At 42.8% G+C, this 22,343-nt stretch overlaps 1 protein-coding gene across 2 annotated transcripts in view; it reads left to right on the plus strand.

Moving 5' to 3' along the window:
- The window catches only part of Sbf2 (SET binding factor 2), a 331,059-nt gene that overhangs the window by 305,736 nt on the left and 2,980 nt on the right, over positions 1-22,343 (plus strand). For both annotated transcript variants that reach the window (XM_060367046.1, XM_060367047.1), the window contains 8 exons: positions 500-601; positions 1,197-1,382; positions 10,028-10,154; positions 16,436-16,563; positions 17,890-18,123; positions 18,965-19,069; positions 20,044-20,237; positions 20,916-21,003. In XM_060367046.1, the coding sequence (XP_060223029.1) occupies positions 500-601; positions 1,197-1,382; positions 10,028-10,154; positions 16,436-16,563; positions 17,890-18,123; positions 18,965-19,069; positions 20,044-20,237; positions 20,916-21,003 (1,164 nt within the window). The remainder of the gene's footprint in view (positions 1-499; positions 602-1,196; positions 1,383-10,027; positions 10,155-16,435; positions 16,564-17,889; positions 18,124-18,964; positions 19,070-20,043; positions 20,238-20,915; positions 21,004-22,343) is intronic.

Below are 22,343 nucleotides of genomic sequence, written 5' to 3' on the forward strand. Positions count from 1 at the left end.
CTTCAGTGCCCATGAAGTATGTGCAGTGATGCTAAGAAGTAAGAAACAGATTTCCATATGTTTCCGTACTCCACTGCCCTGAAAAATGTAATTCAGAAACTACTGTTTTACCTTGAGAGTTGTGCTACTAATAAATTTTACTTTGAAAAAACAGCATGAAGTGTAACAGCAAACACTGTAAATATAAAATTATTCTGAGAAAGCCAACGGATAGAGCCACTTGTGATCAGGCCTAAGGACTTGAATTTAACCCCTGATTCTACAAGGTAACAAGAACTAACTCCCAAAAATTATCCCCTGACCTCCACAGACATGCCACAGAACATGCATTCCTGCACTTACACACATCCGCACATAAAAACAAATAGGTGAATGAAAAGTCTTATTTTCGTTATATATTACGCAAAATTTAGTAAGTCTAAAAAGCAAAATTTCTAAACTGGAAAAAAAAAGGACAAATAAAGTTCTTGATGTAATTGTAGCCTCTTTTCTCTCTTAGCTTCACAGGATACTGCAGCTGGCGGTGGTTGTGTCAGAAGTACTTGAGAATGGGTCTTCTGTTTTGGTGTGCTTAGAAGAAGGCTGGGACATCACTACACAAGTAAACTTTTACACATGTTTTTCAACATTTTATATTTGTATTTCAAAGTAGTTTTTACTTTTGGGATTGTTTTATGTGACGTATGTGTTTGTGGACAGAGAAAGTGGCCTGCTAACCAGCCCCTGGCAAGCCATCAGGCAGCACTGCCTGTTTTTAGCTTTGGATCAAGCATCAGACTTCCACATCCTTGGGTACACCATACAAGCTTGCAGCTAGAACCCTTGACCAACACCCTTCCTGGCTTCCCTCCATCCTTTCTTGAGCTCTCTGTAAGCCTGTGTTTACTCCAGGATGAAAAAGAAAATTTGTGTGAATGTCAACAAAATTAAGACAATAATGTACCCCTGCCAAGGAGTAGAAGTTTGAACTGATTGCCTAGTGTCACAGTCAACAAACTAGCCAGCCAAAGTGAATTTGGGTTTTGTTTTTACTGGAAAGTTTCTTAAATTTATTTGATTGGCCATCCTGAAGTAGCTAGTCAACATATTTGCTGTTCATGTAACTTTACTTGTGACTTAGCTATCATGAAAAGAAAGTACAAAGGGACTTTTTTAGGCCCAAAATTAACGAGGTGTCCATCCTGCTCGTGCTCTAGGTGACATCCCTGGTACAGTTACTCAGTGATCCTTTCTATAGGACGATTGAAGGCTTCCGGATGTTGGTGGAAAAAGAATGGCTGTCTTTTGGCCATAAATTCAGCCAGCGTAGCAGCTTGGCCCTTCACTCTCAGGGCAGTGGTTTTGCTCCCATCTTCTTGCAGTTCTTAGACTGTGTGCACCAGGTAAGTGAAGCAAGTTTAGAATGACTTCTGCGCTGGGTACCCGCTGCCACAGCTCGGTCACGGGACATCGGGGAAGGGAGAAGAAAACTGGTCGGTTTCTGAAACTAGAAGTGTTGAGTTAGCACCCAATAGGGGAGTCAACACTCTAAATTACCATCTCCAAAAAAGAAAAGCAAACTTGGGCATGGTCCCCAAAGTTTGGACTAGACAGCAAAAGCCTCTATGTATGACATGCCCCGAAAGGCCACAGATGGTCCTCCCAGTTTGGGTGGTCACATGCAGGGCCACAAGAGTTAGAGCTTCATCCCCTGAGAAATAAATGGGGCCCATCCAGGCAGGCTGGTGAGACTGAGAGCAGTGCTTGGTTCAATGGCCCAAACTACAGCTAATGAAGAGCCCCGGCTGTGTGTGTAACCTGTCCAGTGCAGCGAAGAAAGGTGAGCACTTAGTTCCCAGCTCTCCTGTGTTCCTGGGCATGGAAGGTAACTCCCCTTGCTGGGTCCTTGCTCAGGATTGGGTTGAAGAACAGGGTGCTACTAAGCTTTCATCAGGAAGGCAGAGTTGGCCTAGAAAAAAACAGCGCTGATACTACAGCCTTGTTCTACCTGCATCACCCCTGGTAGATGAAGGTTCTCGCATGTCAGAGAGGGCAGTGAGCCCCTGAAACTCCTACTGGAGGAAAAGTGGGGACAGTCTCAGAACTGAAATAGCTCTTCTGAAGAGACCAAGTTGGCATTTGATTATATTTTGTTTTTTTGTTTTTATTCTGTTAATCATTTGCTTTTTAAAGTGATAGCTTAATTGAACTGACGTTGTATAATACAGTTCACATATTTTAAATGTAAAGTTTCATTTTTAGGGTATTCACGGACTTTCAAGACTGTTATCACAGTTGTAGACTGTTACTACCCTAGCAGACACTCAGTAGCCACCAGCAGTGACTTTTCATCCTCCTGCCTGTCCCCACACACACACATGCACACCCACATACATACACACAGGTTCGGGCTGTGTCCGTGATGTCTCTCTTAGCTTAGCACACTGCCAGGCAAGGCAGCATGTGGAGCATGGGCAACAGGGCAGAGCTAACTCTTTGAACTTCTTTGCAAGAGAGAGCACATGTGCTCTCTGTTTGAATATTAGCCTTTGTATTTGTATTCCTTTACAAATAGATGAAGGAGGCGTTTGGGGACAGGTGTGCTTTCCTGCGGCCAGGAGAGAAAAGTGAGTCTCTTAGCTCTCATCTAGGTTGGTTTGCAGATTCGGGACTGCTTTGTATCCTAATTTCAGTGGTTGTGACTCATGCGTATCATGACCAAAACTTATCAAACTGGTGCTTACACTGGAGAATTTAAAGAAACTTTATATATTCAATATGAAAATAAATGTAACATCTCAGTATATTGGAGTTCCAGAGAAAGGAAATAGCAGCAGCCTTTCAGGAAAGACCTGAAAAGCGGGTGACCACACCATGCTGAGGAGTTTACTAGCATTAGGGCAGGAAATGGGACCCACAGACACTCCAACTCGGGAAATACACCGTTACTTTTCCATGCTGTTTTCAGTCCAGTCTCTTTACTAACCAAATTGTGTCTAGTATTCTCAAGTTTGGGATTTATCTAACCAGCTAGTCTCTTCTGAAAAGGGTTATCATGACAATTTAAGACAAGAAGGACTGTGGGATCTAACCACGGCCTCTGCAGGCTTCCAGCTGTCTCCATTTTAGCTCCCGTCTCACCTGTATGCATTCTGTTTCAGGAGTGCTCTGTATCCTCAGCAGACTTGTTAGATTCTAAAATCGGTTCTCTTCTGCAGGCTCCCCACTGTAGCTTCCCTTCTGCCAGTTGATGCCACTCTCCCTCCAGTCCCCTCTTCAGCTAAATTGGTATAAATGTTTTTATTTCGTCAGATAAGGGGATGAGAAGTGAGAGGCATACCCAAGCTTTATATATACATGGCTTGGGCTGAGCCCAGAGCTTTTCTGTCTATCTGTACCTAGGCCTAGACCCGGAAGCTTCTAGCCTCATACAATCTAATCTTCTGCAAACCCAGACCTTAAAGGCTTCAGCTTCCAGCCTCTGTTTGCTAACCTAGACCTAGAATATTTTCAGCCTCTGATACTTAACAGCTGAATAAGCTCACCCGTTCTAGTTCTTTCTGAACTCTCACTGGCTGGTTCAACTCAGCTGTTCTGGCTCAAAACTCCTCTCCAAGCTGACTGATTCAAACTGGCTTCTCTCAACTTATCACTGAATTGTTTTGCTTGGAAAATTGCCTCTGAACTCCATGAACTCAACTGCACTCAACTGTACTTTACTCCCAAACTCTACTGTACTGTCTCCACAAACTCCCCTGTTCTCTCTCTGCTCTTAAATAGCTTCTCTTTCCTGTCTGTTCTCCTGAGAGTTGGGCATATCCTATCTCTGACTCATTCTGTCAAATCTTTCTCTTTTTTCATCGCTGTGTCTGCCCATTAGTTAGAGGTCATTGTTTGGGATTAAAAGTATGTACTAAATTTCAGCCAGAGGGATCAAAGGTGTGTCATGTCTATATTCCAGCCAAAGTGATTAAGGGTTTGTGTTTCAAAAGGTGTGTTTCCAGCTGGCTCACACAAACTAGGTCTTTGGCTGTGATCCCTTGCCAAAGCAGCCATGTTGCTGGATTAACTTTCTTCTACAAATTGATTTTGACCAGTTACTGTGTTTTCCTTCTGTTCTTTCTATTTCCTTTTTGGGGTTGATGTTTTGTTTTGTGTTTTTTTTTTTTTTTTTTTTATCTGCCTTTAAAATTCTTTACTAGCCAGGCATAGTGATGCCCCATCTGTAATCCCAACAGTCAGAAGGCAGAGGCAGGAGGATACCCACAAGTGAAACTATAACTTTTTGTTTGGTTGGTTGCTTTTGTTTTTTGAGATGGAGTTTGTTGTTCTCTGATCAGTAGGGATCTGGAATGCTGCTTCAGAATAGAGAAAGGGATCAAAAGTCCTGGCTCTCAGGAACAGCTAGATCTCTTTGGGGTGAGGCCTATGCACTACGCTGGGGTGCGGAGTTTTCCACACAATAAGTTAGCTCTTTTAGAATGAGATTGTTGGAATCAGAGGCAGTGGAAACCCGTGAGTTCCAGAAGCCTGTGCTAACACCACAGTGTTACAGCTCTTGGTCAAGCTGCTATGCTAAGCACAGCACAGACCCGAAACCTGTGTGATATTTTTTAAAATTTGCCTGAACCTGCCTTGTCATAGTTCCTCATACATACTCACCTGACTGTAGGCAAACCATGACAAAGAGTGCATGTGACCTTAACTCTGATACTTTAGGGGCTTGACCATGATAGGTATCAGCTTAGGTGAAGCAAATTCTTTTATCTCACACAGATATTTTTTATCATTTGAAAACAGAGGGGACTGGAGAGATGGCTCAGCAGCTAAGAGCACTGGCTGCTGTTATAGAAGACCCAGGTTCAATTCTCAGCACTCACATGGAAGTTCACAGCTGTCTGTAACTCCAGTCCCGGGGCTCTGACACATCACACATACACAGATGAAGGCAAAACACCAACACACAGTAAAGAAATCATTTTAAAAATTAACAAAACTATTTTTAAGAAAAGAAAACAGAGGAATCTAAGGAGTCTGTAGTTAACAAATGGTGCTTCTGACTCTTGCTGACTTAATTATAAGGTAGTGTTTCATCATCTCCTACACACTGGTTTGAGGCATTAGAAAATGCCTTCTTTGAATGCCTTTCAAGTGAATACTAGTGTTTTACATGCCCCTGACTTTTACCAAATAATTTTAATGAGTGCTGTCTTTAGACTCTTGGGGACACAGAACAAAGACAGACCCAAAAACACTACAAAAATAAGTTCAGAATTTCACAGCCACAAGCAAAGCTTCCCGGGGTAGAATGTGTTCCCTGCTCATTTAACTATTTATAACACACTGAATACAAAAGGCGATTCATGGACATATGCCCAGATATGTCTATTAGTACTAACAAAGTTACAAAGAAAACAGATGAAGCACCATTCTTAAATTAGAAATTCCTCATCATATAAAAAGCCATTGTTTATGCCAGTATATCCAGGTGTCAGATGAAGAGTAAATGCTAGATCACTATTTCATAATAGCAACATCTGCAGATTTCTTTTTTACTTTTAACAGTAATTGGCCTAACTGAAATGATATTATAACAGGGTGCTTCCTTTCCTTGAAATAATTGAGCCAAATTTTTCAAAAGGAAAATATATCCAAAACATAAAAATGAAATTTTTGCCTAAAATTTATTTTTAAAACACAATACCAGGGCAAGCAAAATGGCTCAGAGGATAAAGGTGCTTCCCACTGAGCCTGTGAACCTTAGTCTAGTCCCAAGAACACATATGGCAAGAGAGCACTCACTCCTATACATTGTTCTCTGATCTCCACACACATACACTAGCACACGTGTACCTGTTTTATGGGGAGCCAACCAGAGATGTGCATTCAGATAAGAGCTTATAATCAATTGAAAGTCTTTATTCAAAGTGTAGCCCCAAGCATTTAGAGATTTTTGTACGGCAAAAACCATATCCTGGCATCTCACTCAGCAGCAAGCAATCAGTTTAACAGAAGTTAAAGATAAGCAGTTAGCTGGAGGGGGAGATTTACACCATTATGAAGTTTAACAGAAGCTAAGATAAATTAGCTCGGGTATCTTGGCCGCAGATAGAATTGGGTAACTTTCCATGGGATTCTCCACCAATGAGGTCAGATACAAGGTGGAAGAACTTCTGCAGTGTCCTGCCCTGTCACACCTGTACAAACATATATACTAAATAGATAAATGGTTTTTTTTTAAGTAAAAAAAAAAATAAAAAACCATAGTACCAAAGGGGGAAATATGTATTTTTGTATGTCCCACTTTGAGAACTTAACAGTGCTATGCCTTCAAAGTTTATCCACATTGTGAATTGGCTCACTGTGGCCTAATGTGATGTTCCTCCTTACAGTTACTATATGTGAACACTTTGAAGGTCCTAACCCAAATGCAAAAGCTATTCTCCTCCCCTCCTCCTTTAAGACCAGTTTCTTCCTTGTGACCTCACACAGGATCAGTCCAGCTGCCCCAAGACACTGGTTACTCTAAAATGCATACATGTGTTTAAGTAACATAGCTGGAACTGATGGCTGCATGGTAATTCAAAAATGTTACCTGCTTCCTATTCAACTGAAAACTGGAAAACTTCACATAAATCAAATGGTTTTAAAACAAAGCAATCTTCCATTGTCTTTTAATTTCATGAGTTTTAAAGCTTTCTATGAAGGGCTGGCACAGTACAAAGTACACTCTTAGTCCTTCCTAAATCTTACTTTGCGGGGTCACAGTCGTCGGCTGTCCCTGATCATTAGTGTGTTAGCTGTGCCCATGGGGCTCACAGGTGCTGCTGCACATAGCTCTAGCTGGGTCTCCCGGTAACTGAAAGCGGGGTCCAGGCTTGCTGCAGCGTGCTCCCAAGGTGCCGATATGGCCTGTGATTTGAGCTGTAGATTTTTATGGGTCTTTTTATGTTTTACAAAGAACTTACTGGAACACCACCAAAAATAAAACTATAAATTCACATTTCTCTGAATTTTATTTGAGGTTCAATTCTTACATATAAGTGAAGCTAGCAGGTTTTACTCCAGATGGAAAGTAAAATTAAAATGCCTACTGTCCTTATACTATGTACTTTGAATGGTTAGCAATATAAATACAAGATTATTATTTAAAGAGAATTTAGATGATGCCTGAGAGAAACCTTCAAAGTTCGGTAGAATTAGTTTAATAACTGACTTGGCTATCTTTCCAAACTCTACATAGTACAGGGTTAAATTGTTGGATGCACACTTGCCTTAATGCCCTGAAAATCTTGTGATCAATAATAAAAAAAATACTGATGAAGCCCAAAGATGCTCTTCTAGAACAATAAAATTGATGAAGCCCTTGCTAGGATGACCACAGGAAAAAATGACCTTTCCAATATTTTTGTAGACTGGATTCTAGTAGAGGCCTGAACCTTTCTTCCTCCAGAAATGGTGACCTGGGGTGGCCTGTGACTACTGAATGTTCTCATGTTTGCTGGAGTAGTTTGTCCTTGTAAGCCTGCTCCATCTGAGCATAGTAGTCTCTGCCTCCCCAAGACTCCTAGTTGGTCAGAGGCCAGGTTTCATCCTCATCTTGCCTGGTCACCAGCAGTCAATGTGTATACTAGTTCCAATCTGGATTCTTGAACTAGAAAGCTTTAAATCTCATCTAAGGACAGGTGAGGAAGGAAGCCTGAAATCCGAATGCTTGAGAAAGGAACTAGAGGAGCTAGGTGCAGAGGTGTAGCTCAGTAGTACAATGCCTACCTGCTTTGTTCAGGTTTCTGCATTCAGTCCCCAGCACCTCCAGGAAACAAGTGTCAAGCCTGGCAGTGCACACCTTAACTTGCATATGTGAGAGCCAGAGGCAGGTGGATCTCTGAGTTTGAGGCTACCTGCTCTGCACATTGACTGAGACAGCCAGAGCTACAGTGAGACCCTGCCTCCTCAACTGAAAAGGGGGTAGGGTGAGATGGGGCGGGAACATTTGAATGAGAATTGCTGTATTAGGACACAGTCGACAAACACCTAACAAAGCAAGAGGGGGAAATGTGTTTTGTTTTGTTTTTTTTTTTTTTTTCAATGCAGTTTATTCAGGAACATTTGAACAATCCTCGGACCCCGGGGAAAGCCAGCCCACAGCTTAAATAGCCTCTGGGTAGCCAACCCAGGCGTGCCACGGGGGCAATGCAGATAGGTCCACATACATGGAAGCAAGCCAGATCCTCGGCCTTAGCCAAATGTGGAGTTGTTCGTGACAGAGAGCACTCACCATCGGGAAGGTGGAAGGCGGAAACCAGCTCCATCTTTAAGGCATAGCATTCCGCAGCTCTCTACAGTTCCCCCTTTTTGTTTTAGACGCATCAGGCAAGAGTAGAGGTCTGATCTCTGATATTAGAAATAAATTGGGACTTTGTACAGATGTTCATTTAGGTGTCATCCACCCAGAGAGCATCAGACCCGTCCAATACCTTTTTCTCAGAGGCGGGACCTGGGGCATCAACCCGCATGCAATCAGACATGCTCTTCTCTGGGTCCAAAGCGGCTGACCCTGAGTGCAGTGCTTAGCCTCGCATCCTGAGCGTATCATTTTAGCTTTTTATGGTATCCAACCATGCTTGGGGAGAATGTCCTGCTTCAATGGCTGTAAAGGCCTGAATGATCATGGCTGCATCACACTGTTGTGAGACTCTAATCTTGCATATATACCACAGGCAAACCAAGGAGACCAACACCAGAAGGCCTGCTAACATTCCCATGCCCGCCCATTCCTTCAGATGATTCATGGCTGCAGCAATCCATGTTGATAATCCTCTGGCTAGTCCTGCGTCCACTCTGGTAGAATTTACTGTGACAATGGCCACTCTCAGCTGCTCCATCGTAGTATCGAATTCTCCAGTCCAATTACCTAAAATATAGCTCGACAATTGTTTAGACAGATTTGCAGCGCAGGAAAAATTCTCATGTTGTATGCTAGTGACACAAAAGTCCAGCATACTTTCATTGACAGCCAGGTTGAGCGATTTGCCATAGGGTATCAATTTGCTCCTGCAAGAGGTCAATCCTCTGATTGAACACTATCAAGCTTCCTTTTAGTTGAGCATTAATTCCTTTATGTACAACTAAGGCATGAGCTACATTTTTGGTAGCTTCATACGTGAGTACTGCAATCTACATCACTTCCACCCCTCTACCTCTACCTTGTCTCCTCCTCCCAAATTCATGATCTCGTCTTTATTTTTACATATATATATATACATAGATGTGTATATGTGTATATGTGTATAAATACACACATGTATGTATAGCTTACTGTGTCCCTTTAGCTTTGCTTATATACACACATGTCCAGGGCTCATCCTTGGAGGAAATTGACTCTCCCTCTCTCAGCAGCCATTATCCACCTGTAGCTGTGTCGAACTAGGGGTCAAACTGTGTGAAATGTCCCATCTGCAGTGGTTTGTGAGCTGGTGTCACACTGGTCTTGTTGAGGCAACCATCTTCATGGTTCATTTTTCTCTGTCGTGCCTAGAGGACACTATCTAACATAAGGCATCCCAGGCCTCTGGCTCTTATAATCTACCCCTTTCTTCCTCCAATTTCCCTGAGCCAAAATTCCATAAGTACAGTTTTGTGTGTGTGTTTCACACTGTTATGCCCCACAACAAAGGACACAAATTATGTTAATTTATATTTGTCAATTTTTTGGCACAGTATAATGTTGTGAATGGAGCCAAATAATACAGTATTTAAGTTGAGCCTAAAAGTTATTGTTGATGGTGTTGCTGACCTAAGCCTCCTCACATGTAAACAGAGAGTAATAAGGCCTGGCTTGTAGTGTTGTCGACATTAAATAAGAAGCCCCAAATCTAGTGTCAAACATGGAGGTGCTCAGAAAGCCTCCCCTCCCATCTCTGTATGGTGGAGGTTCAAGCATTTGTCAGGTGAATGACCAGAGGTCTCCTGCAAATTTCAGGTAAGTGTTTCGTGGCATGGCTTTTACTTTTGTGTTGGATTCTTAATCTTTGTTTGTATATTTCAGGTTCACAACCAGTATCCAACTGAGTTTGAATTCAATCTCTATTACCTAAAGTTCTTGGCTTTCCATTATGTGTCTAATCGCTTTAAAACATTTCTCCTGGATTCAGACTATGAAAGACTAGAACATGGTATGTATTTATATGCCCCTGTTCTTTCTTTTTTGTTAGTTTTGCATGTTTTCAGTGGAAACTTGAGTGATGTAACTGATCCCAAGTAAAACTTGAGTGTAGAGTGATCTGAGTAACTGCCCATTCCAGGGCAATGTGCTCTCTCAGCCGTTAGTTCCAGCAAGTGCTCATTCCTGTCCTACTTTTGTAAAGTTAAAAATGCCTACTATTTGACACGTCCAAACCCTACTGCCGTGTAAGAGACATGTTTAACTCATAGTGTTTCCACTCTTGTCCACTCTAGTAGAAAGGGGTGTGTCCATGGTGGCAGTGTGGGTAGCAGTGCATGCCCAAGGCTCCAAACAAACAGATCGTAGAGTTAAAGTCTAACACCACCGGTTCCTACTACACTTCGGGAGAGTAAGGGCCTCAGCCTCCTTATCTGTAAGATGGGGACAGTGATAGAGTACCATAGGGCCCTAGTGGCCACAGGAGGAAAAGCGGTGGGCAGTTTCTCAGCACAGTTGCCAGCATGTAATAAGTACTTAAGGAATCGTAGACATCACTGTCATTATTATAGTTTCTAATAGCTGTAACATTTATGAACAGTAGATTCTGGAAAACTATGACTGCATTTTGTGGGGGGTTGTTGGAAAAACAGAGAAATATGCATGACAATTTTTGTTAAGTATACACAAAACCTTGGGTACCATTGTGTATGTCACATAAACCAAGCATGGTACTACACGCCTGTAATTCTAGAACTCGGGAGGTGGGGCATCAAAGTTGGTATTCTCAGTACATCATATGTAACAGAGTATTTAGAAAGAGGAATCTTCATAATAAAGCTTTACTGGTGATCTCTGTTTAAAAGCTGAAATCAAGAAGTAATACTTGAAGGACATGTTGTAATATTTCACTTTGGGTGAAGGAAAAAACACTGGCCAGACCACTTCCATCCTAGACCTTTGTCATACCTCTATCAGTCAGAAACAGTCTCTTAAGCAGTATGTAGTGGGAAGGTAATCAGCAGAGCTGGTGACAGCTCCCTACTTCAGCCTACTGGGTATGACAGGGTCACTCAGTGTTCTCACTAAAAGGCACATATGGCTGTCAGTGAAATAGAAAGGTGGTCAGAAAATTACCTTCGCGCATGCAGATGTGGCCAAAGCCTGAGATTCTTTCTGCACCAGATGACTTGTCCAGTTGGAGAAACACCAGAATCTGGTGCAACGCTCCTCTGACTTGATTAGAATTAACTGGGGACATGCAGGCAGCACCTCCAGCCAGTTGAATCAGACCCTGAGCTGATTCAGAACTTGGTTTCTGGGCAGCTAGAGCTTTCTAAAACTTCCAGGTGGTTCTACCATGTTGGCAACGCTGAGTGCTCCACTGATCCAGTAGGGATGGCATCAAACTAAGTTAGAAAATGAGACAGTGGGTGAACAGCTTCATCCCCCAACCTCAGTTTCCTTCCCTGGAAACTGGCCAAGGCTCTCTGTCCTATCTGTGATCTAAAACAGATTAAACAGAAAGAGGAAAGGAGCCAGATTAAGAGAATGTTTTACCAAACATGTTGACAGGTTTCTGTGATTAGTTGAAAGTGAGATTGTTTTCATCCTGTGTTTTACATATTTTTCAGAAACCACCTAGCATATTTAGAATGTCATTACCAAAGGGCCCTTTATCCAAACCCCTCTCAAGACCCAAGGGGTACTCACCATCAAAGAAGCCTGGCTTACCAGCCAGTCCAGTCTGGCTTGCCTAATTGGAAGCTGTCCCTGCTGGGTGGACACACCAACCGTGCATCCCACTCAGTGAAACAGTGGTTACTGACAACGGTGGGAAGCTTCCTCCACCTGCCAAGGTCAACAGTTAGAGACTAGGACTCTCAGCCCCTCATCAGCCCTCAGCACCGTGAACTCTCCACGGTCTTGGAAGAATGGTGTATTACTGTTTTGGAATTGGACCTTGATAGGACTTGATAATAGTGTCCAATGATGCAAACATTTTTGAAAAGTATTCCCATGTTTGTACATTACTCTGAGACAGGCATCTGGATACTGTAAGAAAAGTCCATTGTCTATGGTTCCAGTCACCAGCTAGCACCAGAATGAAAAGGAGAGGAGTGTGTCCTGAGAAGCAGAGGGCTACCTCTTGTGTCTTCTGTCAAAGCCTATTACCCAGCCTCCAGGTGCCTGATCGTCTCAATTTTAAACTCTTAAAGTGACTTATATCTGAGGCCCAGCCCCAGAGATTCTGATATAATTTCTCTGAAGTGAGACGTGGGCTTTGAGATGTTTTTAAATGTGATTGAGAACTACTGAGCAAGGACCCTGCAGTTGAGGTAAGGAGGGAAGAACAAAGTAGAAAGGAGATAGTCATCCATCTTGGGGCCCACGGGTTACAGGATTTTGTGCAGCCTAGGGCCTGAAACAGTGTCTTGTAGTAAAAAGTTAACTTTTAACAAGATCACTTCATGCAAAGCAACTTGCACTACCTTTCCAGAAATCGCTCCTGCCTCACCCTGCCATAGTTATACTGTCCCCCCAACCCCATTAAAAACAGAGTAGCCAGGTGTGGTGGCACACGCCTTTAATCCTAGCACTCGGGAGGCAGAGGCAGGCAGATCTCTTGGTTTTGAGGTCAGCCTGGTCTACAGAACAAGATTTAGGATAGCCAAGGCTTCACAGATCAACCTTGTCTGGGCAGGAGGGGGGGAGTGAGGAGGGGGGATGTTAAGAATCGAAGTTCCTTTAATCACTCAAGACAGAAGACATGCTCTGTTATCCAGAGTCTCTGTGGCTATCATTTGTAGTACAAGTAAACTTTTAACCAAAAACGTGCTTTAAATTGCTTCATAAGAAACAAGTTGTTTGTTTGTTTTTTTAAATAAACATACTCACTTTACATTCGGATCACAGCTCCCTCTCTCCTCTCCACCTATTCCCACTCTCCAACCCTTTTCTCCTTTTCCCTCCTCCCCTTCTCCTCAGAAAAGGTAAATGCCCCCTTACAAACCCACCCCACCCCACAGATCACATCAGTACTTAGTACATTCTCTTCTGCTGAGGCCAGGCAAGGCAGCCCAGCTAGGGGAAGGGACCTAAGAGCCGGCAGCAGAGCCCTTGTCAGCTATCACTCCCACTCCCCTTGTTGCTAGGGGACCCACTTGAGGACCAAGCTGCCTACCATTTACATCTGTGTTACTGGGCCTAGGGTAGGTGACACTGTTGGTCTTCTTGAGGGATTCTTGTTCCCTCTGGAACATTCCATCTTTCCCCATACTCCTCCACAAGATTCCCTAGGTCCAAGTAATGTTTGACTGTGGGTCTCAGCATCTGTTTTGCTCCACTGTTGGGTGGAGCCTCTCAGAGGATAGTCATGCTAGGCTCTTGTCTACAAGCACAGCAGAGTATTATTAATAGTGTCAGGGGTTGCCTTTCTCCTATGAGGTAGTTCTCAAGTTGGGCCAGTCATTGGTTGGGCAGTCTCTCTTTCTTTGCTCCATCTTTATTCCTTCACATCCTGCAGGCAGGGTAAATTTTCAGTGGAAAGTTTTATGGGTGGGTTGGTGGAAGTCCTGCTTGGGAGGTGGCCAGTCTCCATGGCCCCCACAGCTAGGAGTCTCAGCTAGAGTCACCCCCATATCCTCCCAGGAGCCTCCTCTATCTCCAGCTTGTCTCAGAGATATTCTCCCCCTACTCAGTTTCCCTTCTCTCTGCCTACCCTCTCACCTTCCAGCCCTCCTCTCCCCATATCTGGTCTCCACCCTCATTCCCTTCCCCACATCCTCTCTTACCCAGTTCCCTCTCTCCATCCACTTTCAGCATCCATTCTATTTCCCTTTTGAGTGGAATTCAAGTATCCCCCCTTGGGCACTCCTTGTTACTTGGCTTCTTTGGGTCTGTGGATTGTAGTATGTTTATCCTGTATTATGTGGCTAATATCCACTTATAAGTGAATACATACCATGTGTGTCTTTCTGGGTCTGGGTTACCTCACTCCGGATAATCTTTTCTAGTTCTATCCATCTGCCTGAAAATTGCATGATTTCTTTGTTTCTGATAGTTGAGCATTATTCCATTGTGTAAATGTACCACAAATTTTCTATCTATTCTTTGGTTGAGGGACATCTGGGTTGTTTCCAGTTTCTGGCTATTACAAATAAAGCTGTGTAAACATAGTTGAGCAAGTGTCCTTGTTGTGTACTTGAGCAACTTTGGGTATATGCCTAGGAGTGGTATAGCTGGGTCTTGAGGTAGAACCATTCCAAATTTTCTGAGAAAGTGCCAGATTGATTTCCAAAGTGGTTGTACAAGTTTGCACTCCCACAAGCAATGGAAGAATGTTCCCCTTTCTGCACATCCTCAGCAGTATGTACTATCACTTGATTTTTTTTTAAATCTTAGCCATTTTGACTGGTGTAAGATAGAGTTAATTTGCATTTCCCTGATAACTAAGGATGTTGAACATTTCTTTAAGTGCTTCTCAGTCATTAGTTTCCTCTGTTGCAAATTCTCTGCTTAGCTGTGTGCCCCATTTTTTAATTGGGTTGTTCTGTTGCTAATTTCTTGAATGTGTGTATATTGGCTGTTAACCCTCTGTTGGATGTAGGGTTGGTCAAGATCTTTTCCCAATCTGTAGGCTATTTTGTTCTATTGACAATGTCTTTTGCCCTACAGAAGCTTTTCAGTTTCATGAGGTCCCATTTATTAATTGTTGATCTTGGAACCTGAGCTGTTGTTGGTGTTCTGTTCAGGAAGTTGTCTCCTATGCTGATGTTTTGCTCCACTCTTTCCAGGGTCTTCCCCACTTTCTCTTCTAGTAGATTTAGTGTATCCGGTGTTATATTAGGGTCTTTGATCCACCTGGGCTTGAGTTTTGTGCAGGTGATAAATATGGATTCTCTTTGCATTTTTCTACATGTTTCTCCGTCCAGTTAGACCAGCACCATTTGTTGAAGATGCTGTCTTTTTCCCATTGTATGGTTTGGCTTCTTTGTCAAAAATCAGGTGTCTGTAGGTGTATGGGTTTATTTCTGGGTCTTCTATTTGGTTCCATTGATTAACCCATCTGTTTTTATGCCAATACTATGTGGTTTTTATTATTATTGCTCTGTACTGTAGCTCAAAATAAGGGATGGTGATACATCCAGAAGTTCTCTTCTTGTTCAGAATTGTCTCAGCTATCCTGGACAATTTTTCCATGTGAGGTTGAGACTTGCTCTTTCAAGGTCTGTAAAGAGTTGTGTTGGAATTTGGATGGGAATCTCATTGAATCTGTAGATTGGTTTTGGGAAGATGGCCATTTTTACTATGTTAATCCTACCAATCCATGAGCATGGAGATTTTTCCATCTTCTGATATCTTCTTTGGTTTTTTTCTTCAAGGACTTGAAGTTCTTGTCATACAAGTCTCTCACTTGCTTGATTAGAATTACACTAAGATATTTTATATGATTTGTGGCTATTGTGGAGAATGTTGTTTCCTTAATTTCTTTCTCAGCCAATTTATCACTTGAATAAAGGAGGCCTACTGAATTTTTTTTTTTTTTTAGTTAATTTTGTATCCTGTCACTGTGCTGAAGCTATTTATCAGCCTGTAGGAGTTCTCTGTTAGAATTTTGGGGGTCATTTATGTATACTATCATATCGGCAAATAGCAGTACTTTGACTTCTTCCTTTCCAATTTATATATCCCCTTGATCTCCTTTAGTTGTCTTATTGCTTTAGTTAGAACTTCAAGTTACTGTATTGAATAGATATGGAAATAATAGACAGCCTTGTCTTGTCCTTGATTTTAATGGAATTGTTTCAAGTTTCTCTCCATTTAATTTGATGTTGGCTATTGGCTTGCTATACATTGCCTTTATTGGGTTTAGGTATGTGCCTTGTTTCCCTGATCTGTCCAAGACTTTTAACATGAAGAATATGCTTCATATTGCTTCATAATAAACAAGATTTTTAAGAAAGCATAAAATTATATTTTCAACTGAACTTCATTAGTTGATTAAGTCCATTTTCTCTTAATAGGTTTGTAGCCTGTCTCCTGGTTCCTTTGTGGCTATACATTCAAAAGCAGGACACAAGTGGGAGATCCCTGATGTCCCATGCTTCATTCAGGCTTGGCTAGCTTGTTGCTGGTTTTTGTTGGCAGTTAGCTTTTAAGATTTCTGCACATTTATTGCCACTTTCAGGGATGTAAGAAATATTTCACGTTTTCTTCTCCATGTTTTGTACTTTTAGACAGAATTTCAATTTCTTCCATTTTGATAGATTTTTTTTTTTTTTTAATTTACAGGAACTTTATTTGACGATAAAGGTGACAAGCATGCCAAGAAAGGAGTTTGTATCTGGGAGTGTATTGACAAGATGCACAAGCGGAGTCCCATTTTCTTCAACTACTTATATTCACCAGTGGAAATAGAGGTAGAGTTAAAAATCGTTTGTGTCTTTTCTGAATGTTTTGTATAAAAGTTTCTCTTCATTTTAGTATATGTAAACATTTGACTGGGTTTTATACTAAAGGTATTTAAAAGTTTGAGATAGCAAAGATTTGTGTCAGAACAGAATGGGAGACTGTCCACTAAATACTTGATGAAAATATTAGGAGCTAGTCCTCAAAAGAGATAATGTCAACACACTCAAAGCAAAGAACTTTACCTGTGTAGGATTAGGTATGCCACCGCGCCAGGCCATAGCTGAAAAATCTTAAATGCTTTAGTATATAGTAAACATGAGGAAGGGTCCTAAGGGCAGCACTCACATTAGGAGACCAGCCCAGAGGACAGCAAGTCTTGGTCATATATATCTGCATGATCTAGGCTCAAACCTGCAACAGGCAGCTTTGACTGCCTAAAGCAGGTGCTGGAAACTCAGATCTCTGAAAAAAACAGCAAATATTCTTAACAGCTGAACTACCTCTCCAGCCCATAATTTCATCTTTTAATTACTTCTGGGGCTCAATGTGATGGCACATGCCTCTGATCCTAGTACTTGAGTGATAGAAGCAGGAAGATGACATTTGTGGCCAGCCTCTTCTACATTGTGTAGGCCAGCCTGAGCTGCATTGGAAGACTTTGTCTCAAAAAACATTACCAAAAATTATTATTGGATGAGAACTGTTTTATACCATACATAAGAAAATTGGAGCCTGGGCAGGTTACTAAGTAGCACTTCAGTGCTTATAGGATGCAGAGGTCCCTGCCCTAGGCAAAGCATTTAGAACTCTATCTGACCTTTCCCCAGTGGGATCATCAGCAAGAAGCCAAATACTCATTTTTAGGTGGCCTCCTCTCATCCAATCCTTGCTCTGGATACCTCCACATTCCAGGCCTAAATCCAAGTTCATTCATCAGGCTACTTCCCAAATCAGCCTGCCATGCCAGTGCATGAGTGCCAAGGCCCAGAGGAACCAAGTAGCTGTTTGGCAAGGGATAAACAGAGTTTCACTTCATGGCCTAGGGTATACACAAAGAGGTTAAGCCAAGGCCTTTAAGCCACTACTTCCTGGTATAGAATTATGGGCAGCGCAAGAACCCTTTATTTGAACCTGACCTTCCAAATCATTAGGAGTTTATGTTTCTTGGGGTAGGAATGTTAACATTTTTTATTTGATTTATCTTGATGTATAAGTTTTAAATATTTAGATGAATGTATACACTTGCTCTACACCCTGCAGATGTTGTAAGGGGCTTCCTGGTAGTGAGTACAAAGTAAATTGAGATGAAATTACATTTCAGCATTTTTCAACAGGCCCTGAAGCCTAATGTAAATGTCTCCAGCCTTAAGAAGTGGGATTACTACACAGAAGAGACTCTGTCTGCGGGGCCTTCATACGACTGGATGATGCTGACCCCCAAGCATTTTCCCTCTGAGGAGTCAGATGTAGTTGGAGGAGCTGGGCCCCAGAGTCAGAGGAGAACAGTGTGGCCATGCTATGATGACATCAGCTGCAGCCAGCCAGATGCCCTCACCAGACTTTTCAGCGTAAGTCAGCCGTGTGTAAACACACCTACAGATACTTTGGGCCTAGGAGGACAGCTTAGACTGGCTTGCATACTTGTACTGTAGTGGCTCCCTTACTCTGGGCTGTGTCATAGGTAGCATTCTAAATATGAAGACTCCAGCCTCAGTCTCACACAACAGTGGGCACCATGCTTAACTATTGGCAAAGGTACCCATAAAAGTGACTTTGCAGTGCTACAAGGAAGCAGCTGAGAAAACAGCTCCTTCCCAGCAACATTAGCTGCCTGGGCTGCTTGAGTTAGATCTAGGCCATAGCTTTCGTGGATGCTTTACTTTCCTTGGTTGGATAACTTTGATGGGACACCTTCTGAAAGGCACATTCTGGACTGAAGCCAGCCCGGCGTAGCCACCCAGGAATAGTTTTATGTTCTAATGTGGGTCAGACAGTTCCTGAAGAGTCCTCTGTTTTCAGGATAGGAAGAACACGTTTCAGTGATGGCTGTCTCAGACCCATCAGAGGGAAGTCATTTTCACGAGCATCTCTTGCTTCATTCTTTTGCACATCTGGTTTGAATCACCAAAGTTGAAGGGCCCCTCTGTCAAGAACTTGTTAACTGCCTCAGTCATTAGGGCTGGGACATGGGCCCACGATTGGCTTCAGCTCTGGGCATCAGATTTCCCACGGGCTGTCTAAGTGAAGGTGTCTGGGCATGCGCTATTACTAGTTAAGTCAGTCTGTACAAAAACTGAGTCCTGGTAAGTCACCAAATCTAGCTGTCTACCAGCCATGCTGCTCATCTGCCCCCAGCACGGAGGAAACCTGTGCCTCTGGGAGCATCCTGTCATTTTAACTTCTCTGCAGGAAATTGAAAAATTGGAGCATAAATTGAACCAAACTCCTGAGAAATGGCACCAGCTATGGGAAAAAGTAACCATGGACCTTAAGGAAGAGCCAAGAACAGACCATGTGAGTTGGCAAAGGCCTCTGAGCTTTGGAAGGTAGTAGGTCAGAGGGAGCCCACAACCCATAGCCCAGCTGTGCTTGTGGCCAGAGAAAATAGTAGAAAGAGGGGTCATGCCCTGGGGGTCCTGGGTAAAATGTTCCAGATGACCAAATGCTTCCTGAATGTCTCATTCCCCACAGTGACATAATGCACATGTTTCAGGCACTGAGTCCAGAGGAAATTACTGGGTTCTCTATCTCGATCCCACTGTGGTCTCTGTTGACCTACCACAAGGGACAAGGAATGCTAAGCCCATGGCTCTTACAGAGAAACAAGCAAAGAGAACCTAGTCTGACAACACATGCAGCTTTGTTCCCTGCGCTTCCTTTTCTGTCTGCTGTTTCCTCTACCTGTTTCTTATCTCTGTTATTAGAAACAGCACATGTCCAAGGGACTGAGCCCTATGCAATCCACAGCGAGCGAGGTTTGCCCTCATGCACAAAGAGGAAGGCAGAGGATCTCACAGTTACTAACTGGTTGAGCCACCACTCAAACCCATAGCAGACTGACTGCCAGCCCAACACAGGGAAGTGAGGACACAGAGTTCTGAAGAGCATTTCAGGAAAGAGAGAGCAAGATGAGTGGAGTGACAAGAAAAATTACCCACAATGTGTGAGCTAGAAATAAAAGATGCACTGTATGTGATAGTTTAAGACCTGCCTTCTTTTTTGCATACGTGTCATTCATTTGCATCCTTTTGGTAGCCATCTAGAACTCCTTCATAACAATTTTTTACCAATTCCCAAATAATGAATATTTAGGTTGTTTCTACTTTTCATTAAAAAAAATCAAAACAAACAAAAAAACAGGAAAAATGTTTATGCATGTGTTGACTCACTAGTCAGTTTTTATCCTGAGATACATTTATCTGAATGAAATAATCAGGCCAGACTCAAAGCCACTGGGAAACTTTCCTAGCTCTTATTCTCTTTTCCAGTCCCTAAGATACTCGCCGGGACCCCCAGGAATTGCATCTACCAACATGCCTTCCTATCAGAAGAGGCCTGTGCTGCAGCCACTGGACCGCAGCTCTAGCGAGGATCAGAATGCCACCATCGCCCCATCCAATGGTGTAGAGCACAGGGCAGCCACACTTTACAGCCAGTACACATCCAAGAACGATGAGAACAGGTGACGTCACTGCAGCCTGCAGTGTTAGCCTGAGCAAGCCCTGTGCAAAACAGCCTCCTCGGACTTAAAATAGATTCTCTTCATTCTGTGGGTTTTGTTTTTCTTCGTTTGTTTGTGTGGTATTTTTTGTTTTTGTTTTTGGTAGTGTTTTGTTTTGTTTTTTGAGACAGGGTTTTTCTGTGTAGCCTTGGCTGTCCTGGACTCCTTTGTAGATCAGGCTGGCCTCTCCCTCCCCGAGTGCTGGGATTACAGACCTGTACCACTGTACCCACCTGTTTTTTCTTAAATGCCTTATTTAGATGGTTCTGGAGTGGAGGGATAAATAATTGAGAGAATGTGTATCAGGAAATACTTCCTCAATGGTACATGTCACAAATCCTACTCGTCTTGGCTGAAGAAAAAAGAATTTACTCGGGATGCCAGGGGCATGCCACTGTGTCCAGACTTCTGTTTCCACTCAATATTACAGCATTCCTAGCAGAACAGAAAACAGGGAAACCAAGAACTTCTAACGAGGGGGTTGTGGTGACCTCAGCAACAGGGGTCAGCCTCTCCACAAAGGGACAAAACTCCAGGGAGAGCCCTGACTAGAGAGACAGAACCCTGACAAATAAGAGGCAGCATGTTTATTTTTGTAATAAAAGTCAGAATAAACTGTTTCATTGTGCTTTCTTCTAGATCCTTTGAAGGAACACTGTACAAAAGAGGAGCACTGCTGAAGGGTTGGAAACCCCGCTGGTTTGTTTTAGATGTAACAAAGCACCAGGTAAGACCTAAAAAGACCACTTCTGTCTAAGCTCATCTCAGTCCCTGCTTATATGTATCTGTGACACACAGCCTGCTCACCTAGGGCCTCATCTATGCAGATGGTGGCTCTTCCAAGACCCAAGATGTCCCCGAACCCTGGTAGTAATCATTGCAAGGACATTCTAACGCAGCCTCTACCTGGAGCATGGCTAAGGCAGGACAGTTGAGTCCAGCATGTGCAGAGCACTAGAACTCTGTAATGCACAACTGTCTCATCTTAACATACAAGTCTGGAAGTATGTAGGAGCTGTAACCTGTTGCATGCACATAGAGCTTGCGTTTGCCCTCCCTTCCAGGGGACAGCTGTTCTTCACCTTCCTGAAGAAAAATCCATTTATGACTGATTTACTCAACATTTATTGCACCCTACCTCACTGTACTGGTTATCAAGCAAGGGACTGCTGTTCTTCAAAGATAGAGCACTGATAGGGAATGTGCCCACTCAGTCCTGGGAGTCACAGCAGGCTGATTAGACGTTGGTTAAGAACTCTGCCATGCTTTACTCTTGCCCTAACTGCTACAGGTTAGACTTCCCATCATGCTCTTTACTCCTGTAATCTCAAGGAACTCTTATTTAAACCATCCGCCCCACAGCACCCTTCATTAGCAAGAGTAGTGAAGCCTGTGTTTCGGGCAGAAGTGCTGAGGTCAGAGTGCAGAGTGCCAGGCTGGACCTAGACTGTGCTGACAGTTCTCCAGTAGCATCTGGAGGACCTTTCCAGAGTAAGATTGCTCTGGGGCCACCTTTTCCTCTGGTTCAAGTGCTTTCTTGGTTTTTGTGTGTTGATTTTCAAATATATGAACAGAAGCCCTTTTTAGAGCTGCATTTTAAAATAGCAGTGTCCCTGAAATCATAGAACCTTCACTGTGTAGAAAAGTTCCATTAAACCACTAAATATAACATTGGAAAACCTGACTTTACTATAATTTAAAATTATATCAAATTATACTTGTATTCTTACCAGTCTTCCAGATTTCTTTAGCATGGAAGGTATATGGTTATTCCATGTAGTCCCTGCCTGGGGTGGGGAATGAGGCAGGAACCACAGCCAGTCACATTTCTCCATGTGCACTGGGGTCCAGAAAGGCTTTCACCAGTGAGCTCTTTAGCTTTTAAAATGCTTCATCATTTTTTCTTATTCTAAAGTAATGCACAGTCATTGTGCCAAATTTAAATGTCTCATAAAGCTCTGACAGTCCCAGAGCCAGCAGCTGGGAGCTGTCTGCGATGTCCTTCGGCACCATTTTATACTTCGCTCCGCTGCGAGCCAACTTGCTGCTCACTTTGAAACCTTCCTT

This window comes from Meriones unguiculatus, chromosome 14 (genome assembly GCF_030254825.1).
Source record: "Meriones unguiculatus strain TT.TT164.6M chromosome 14, Bangor_MerUng_6.1, whole genome shotgun sequence".
Taxonomy (NCBI): Eukaryota; Metazoa; Chordata; class Mammalia; order Rodentia; family Muridae; genus Meriones; species Meriones unguiculatus.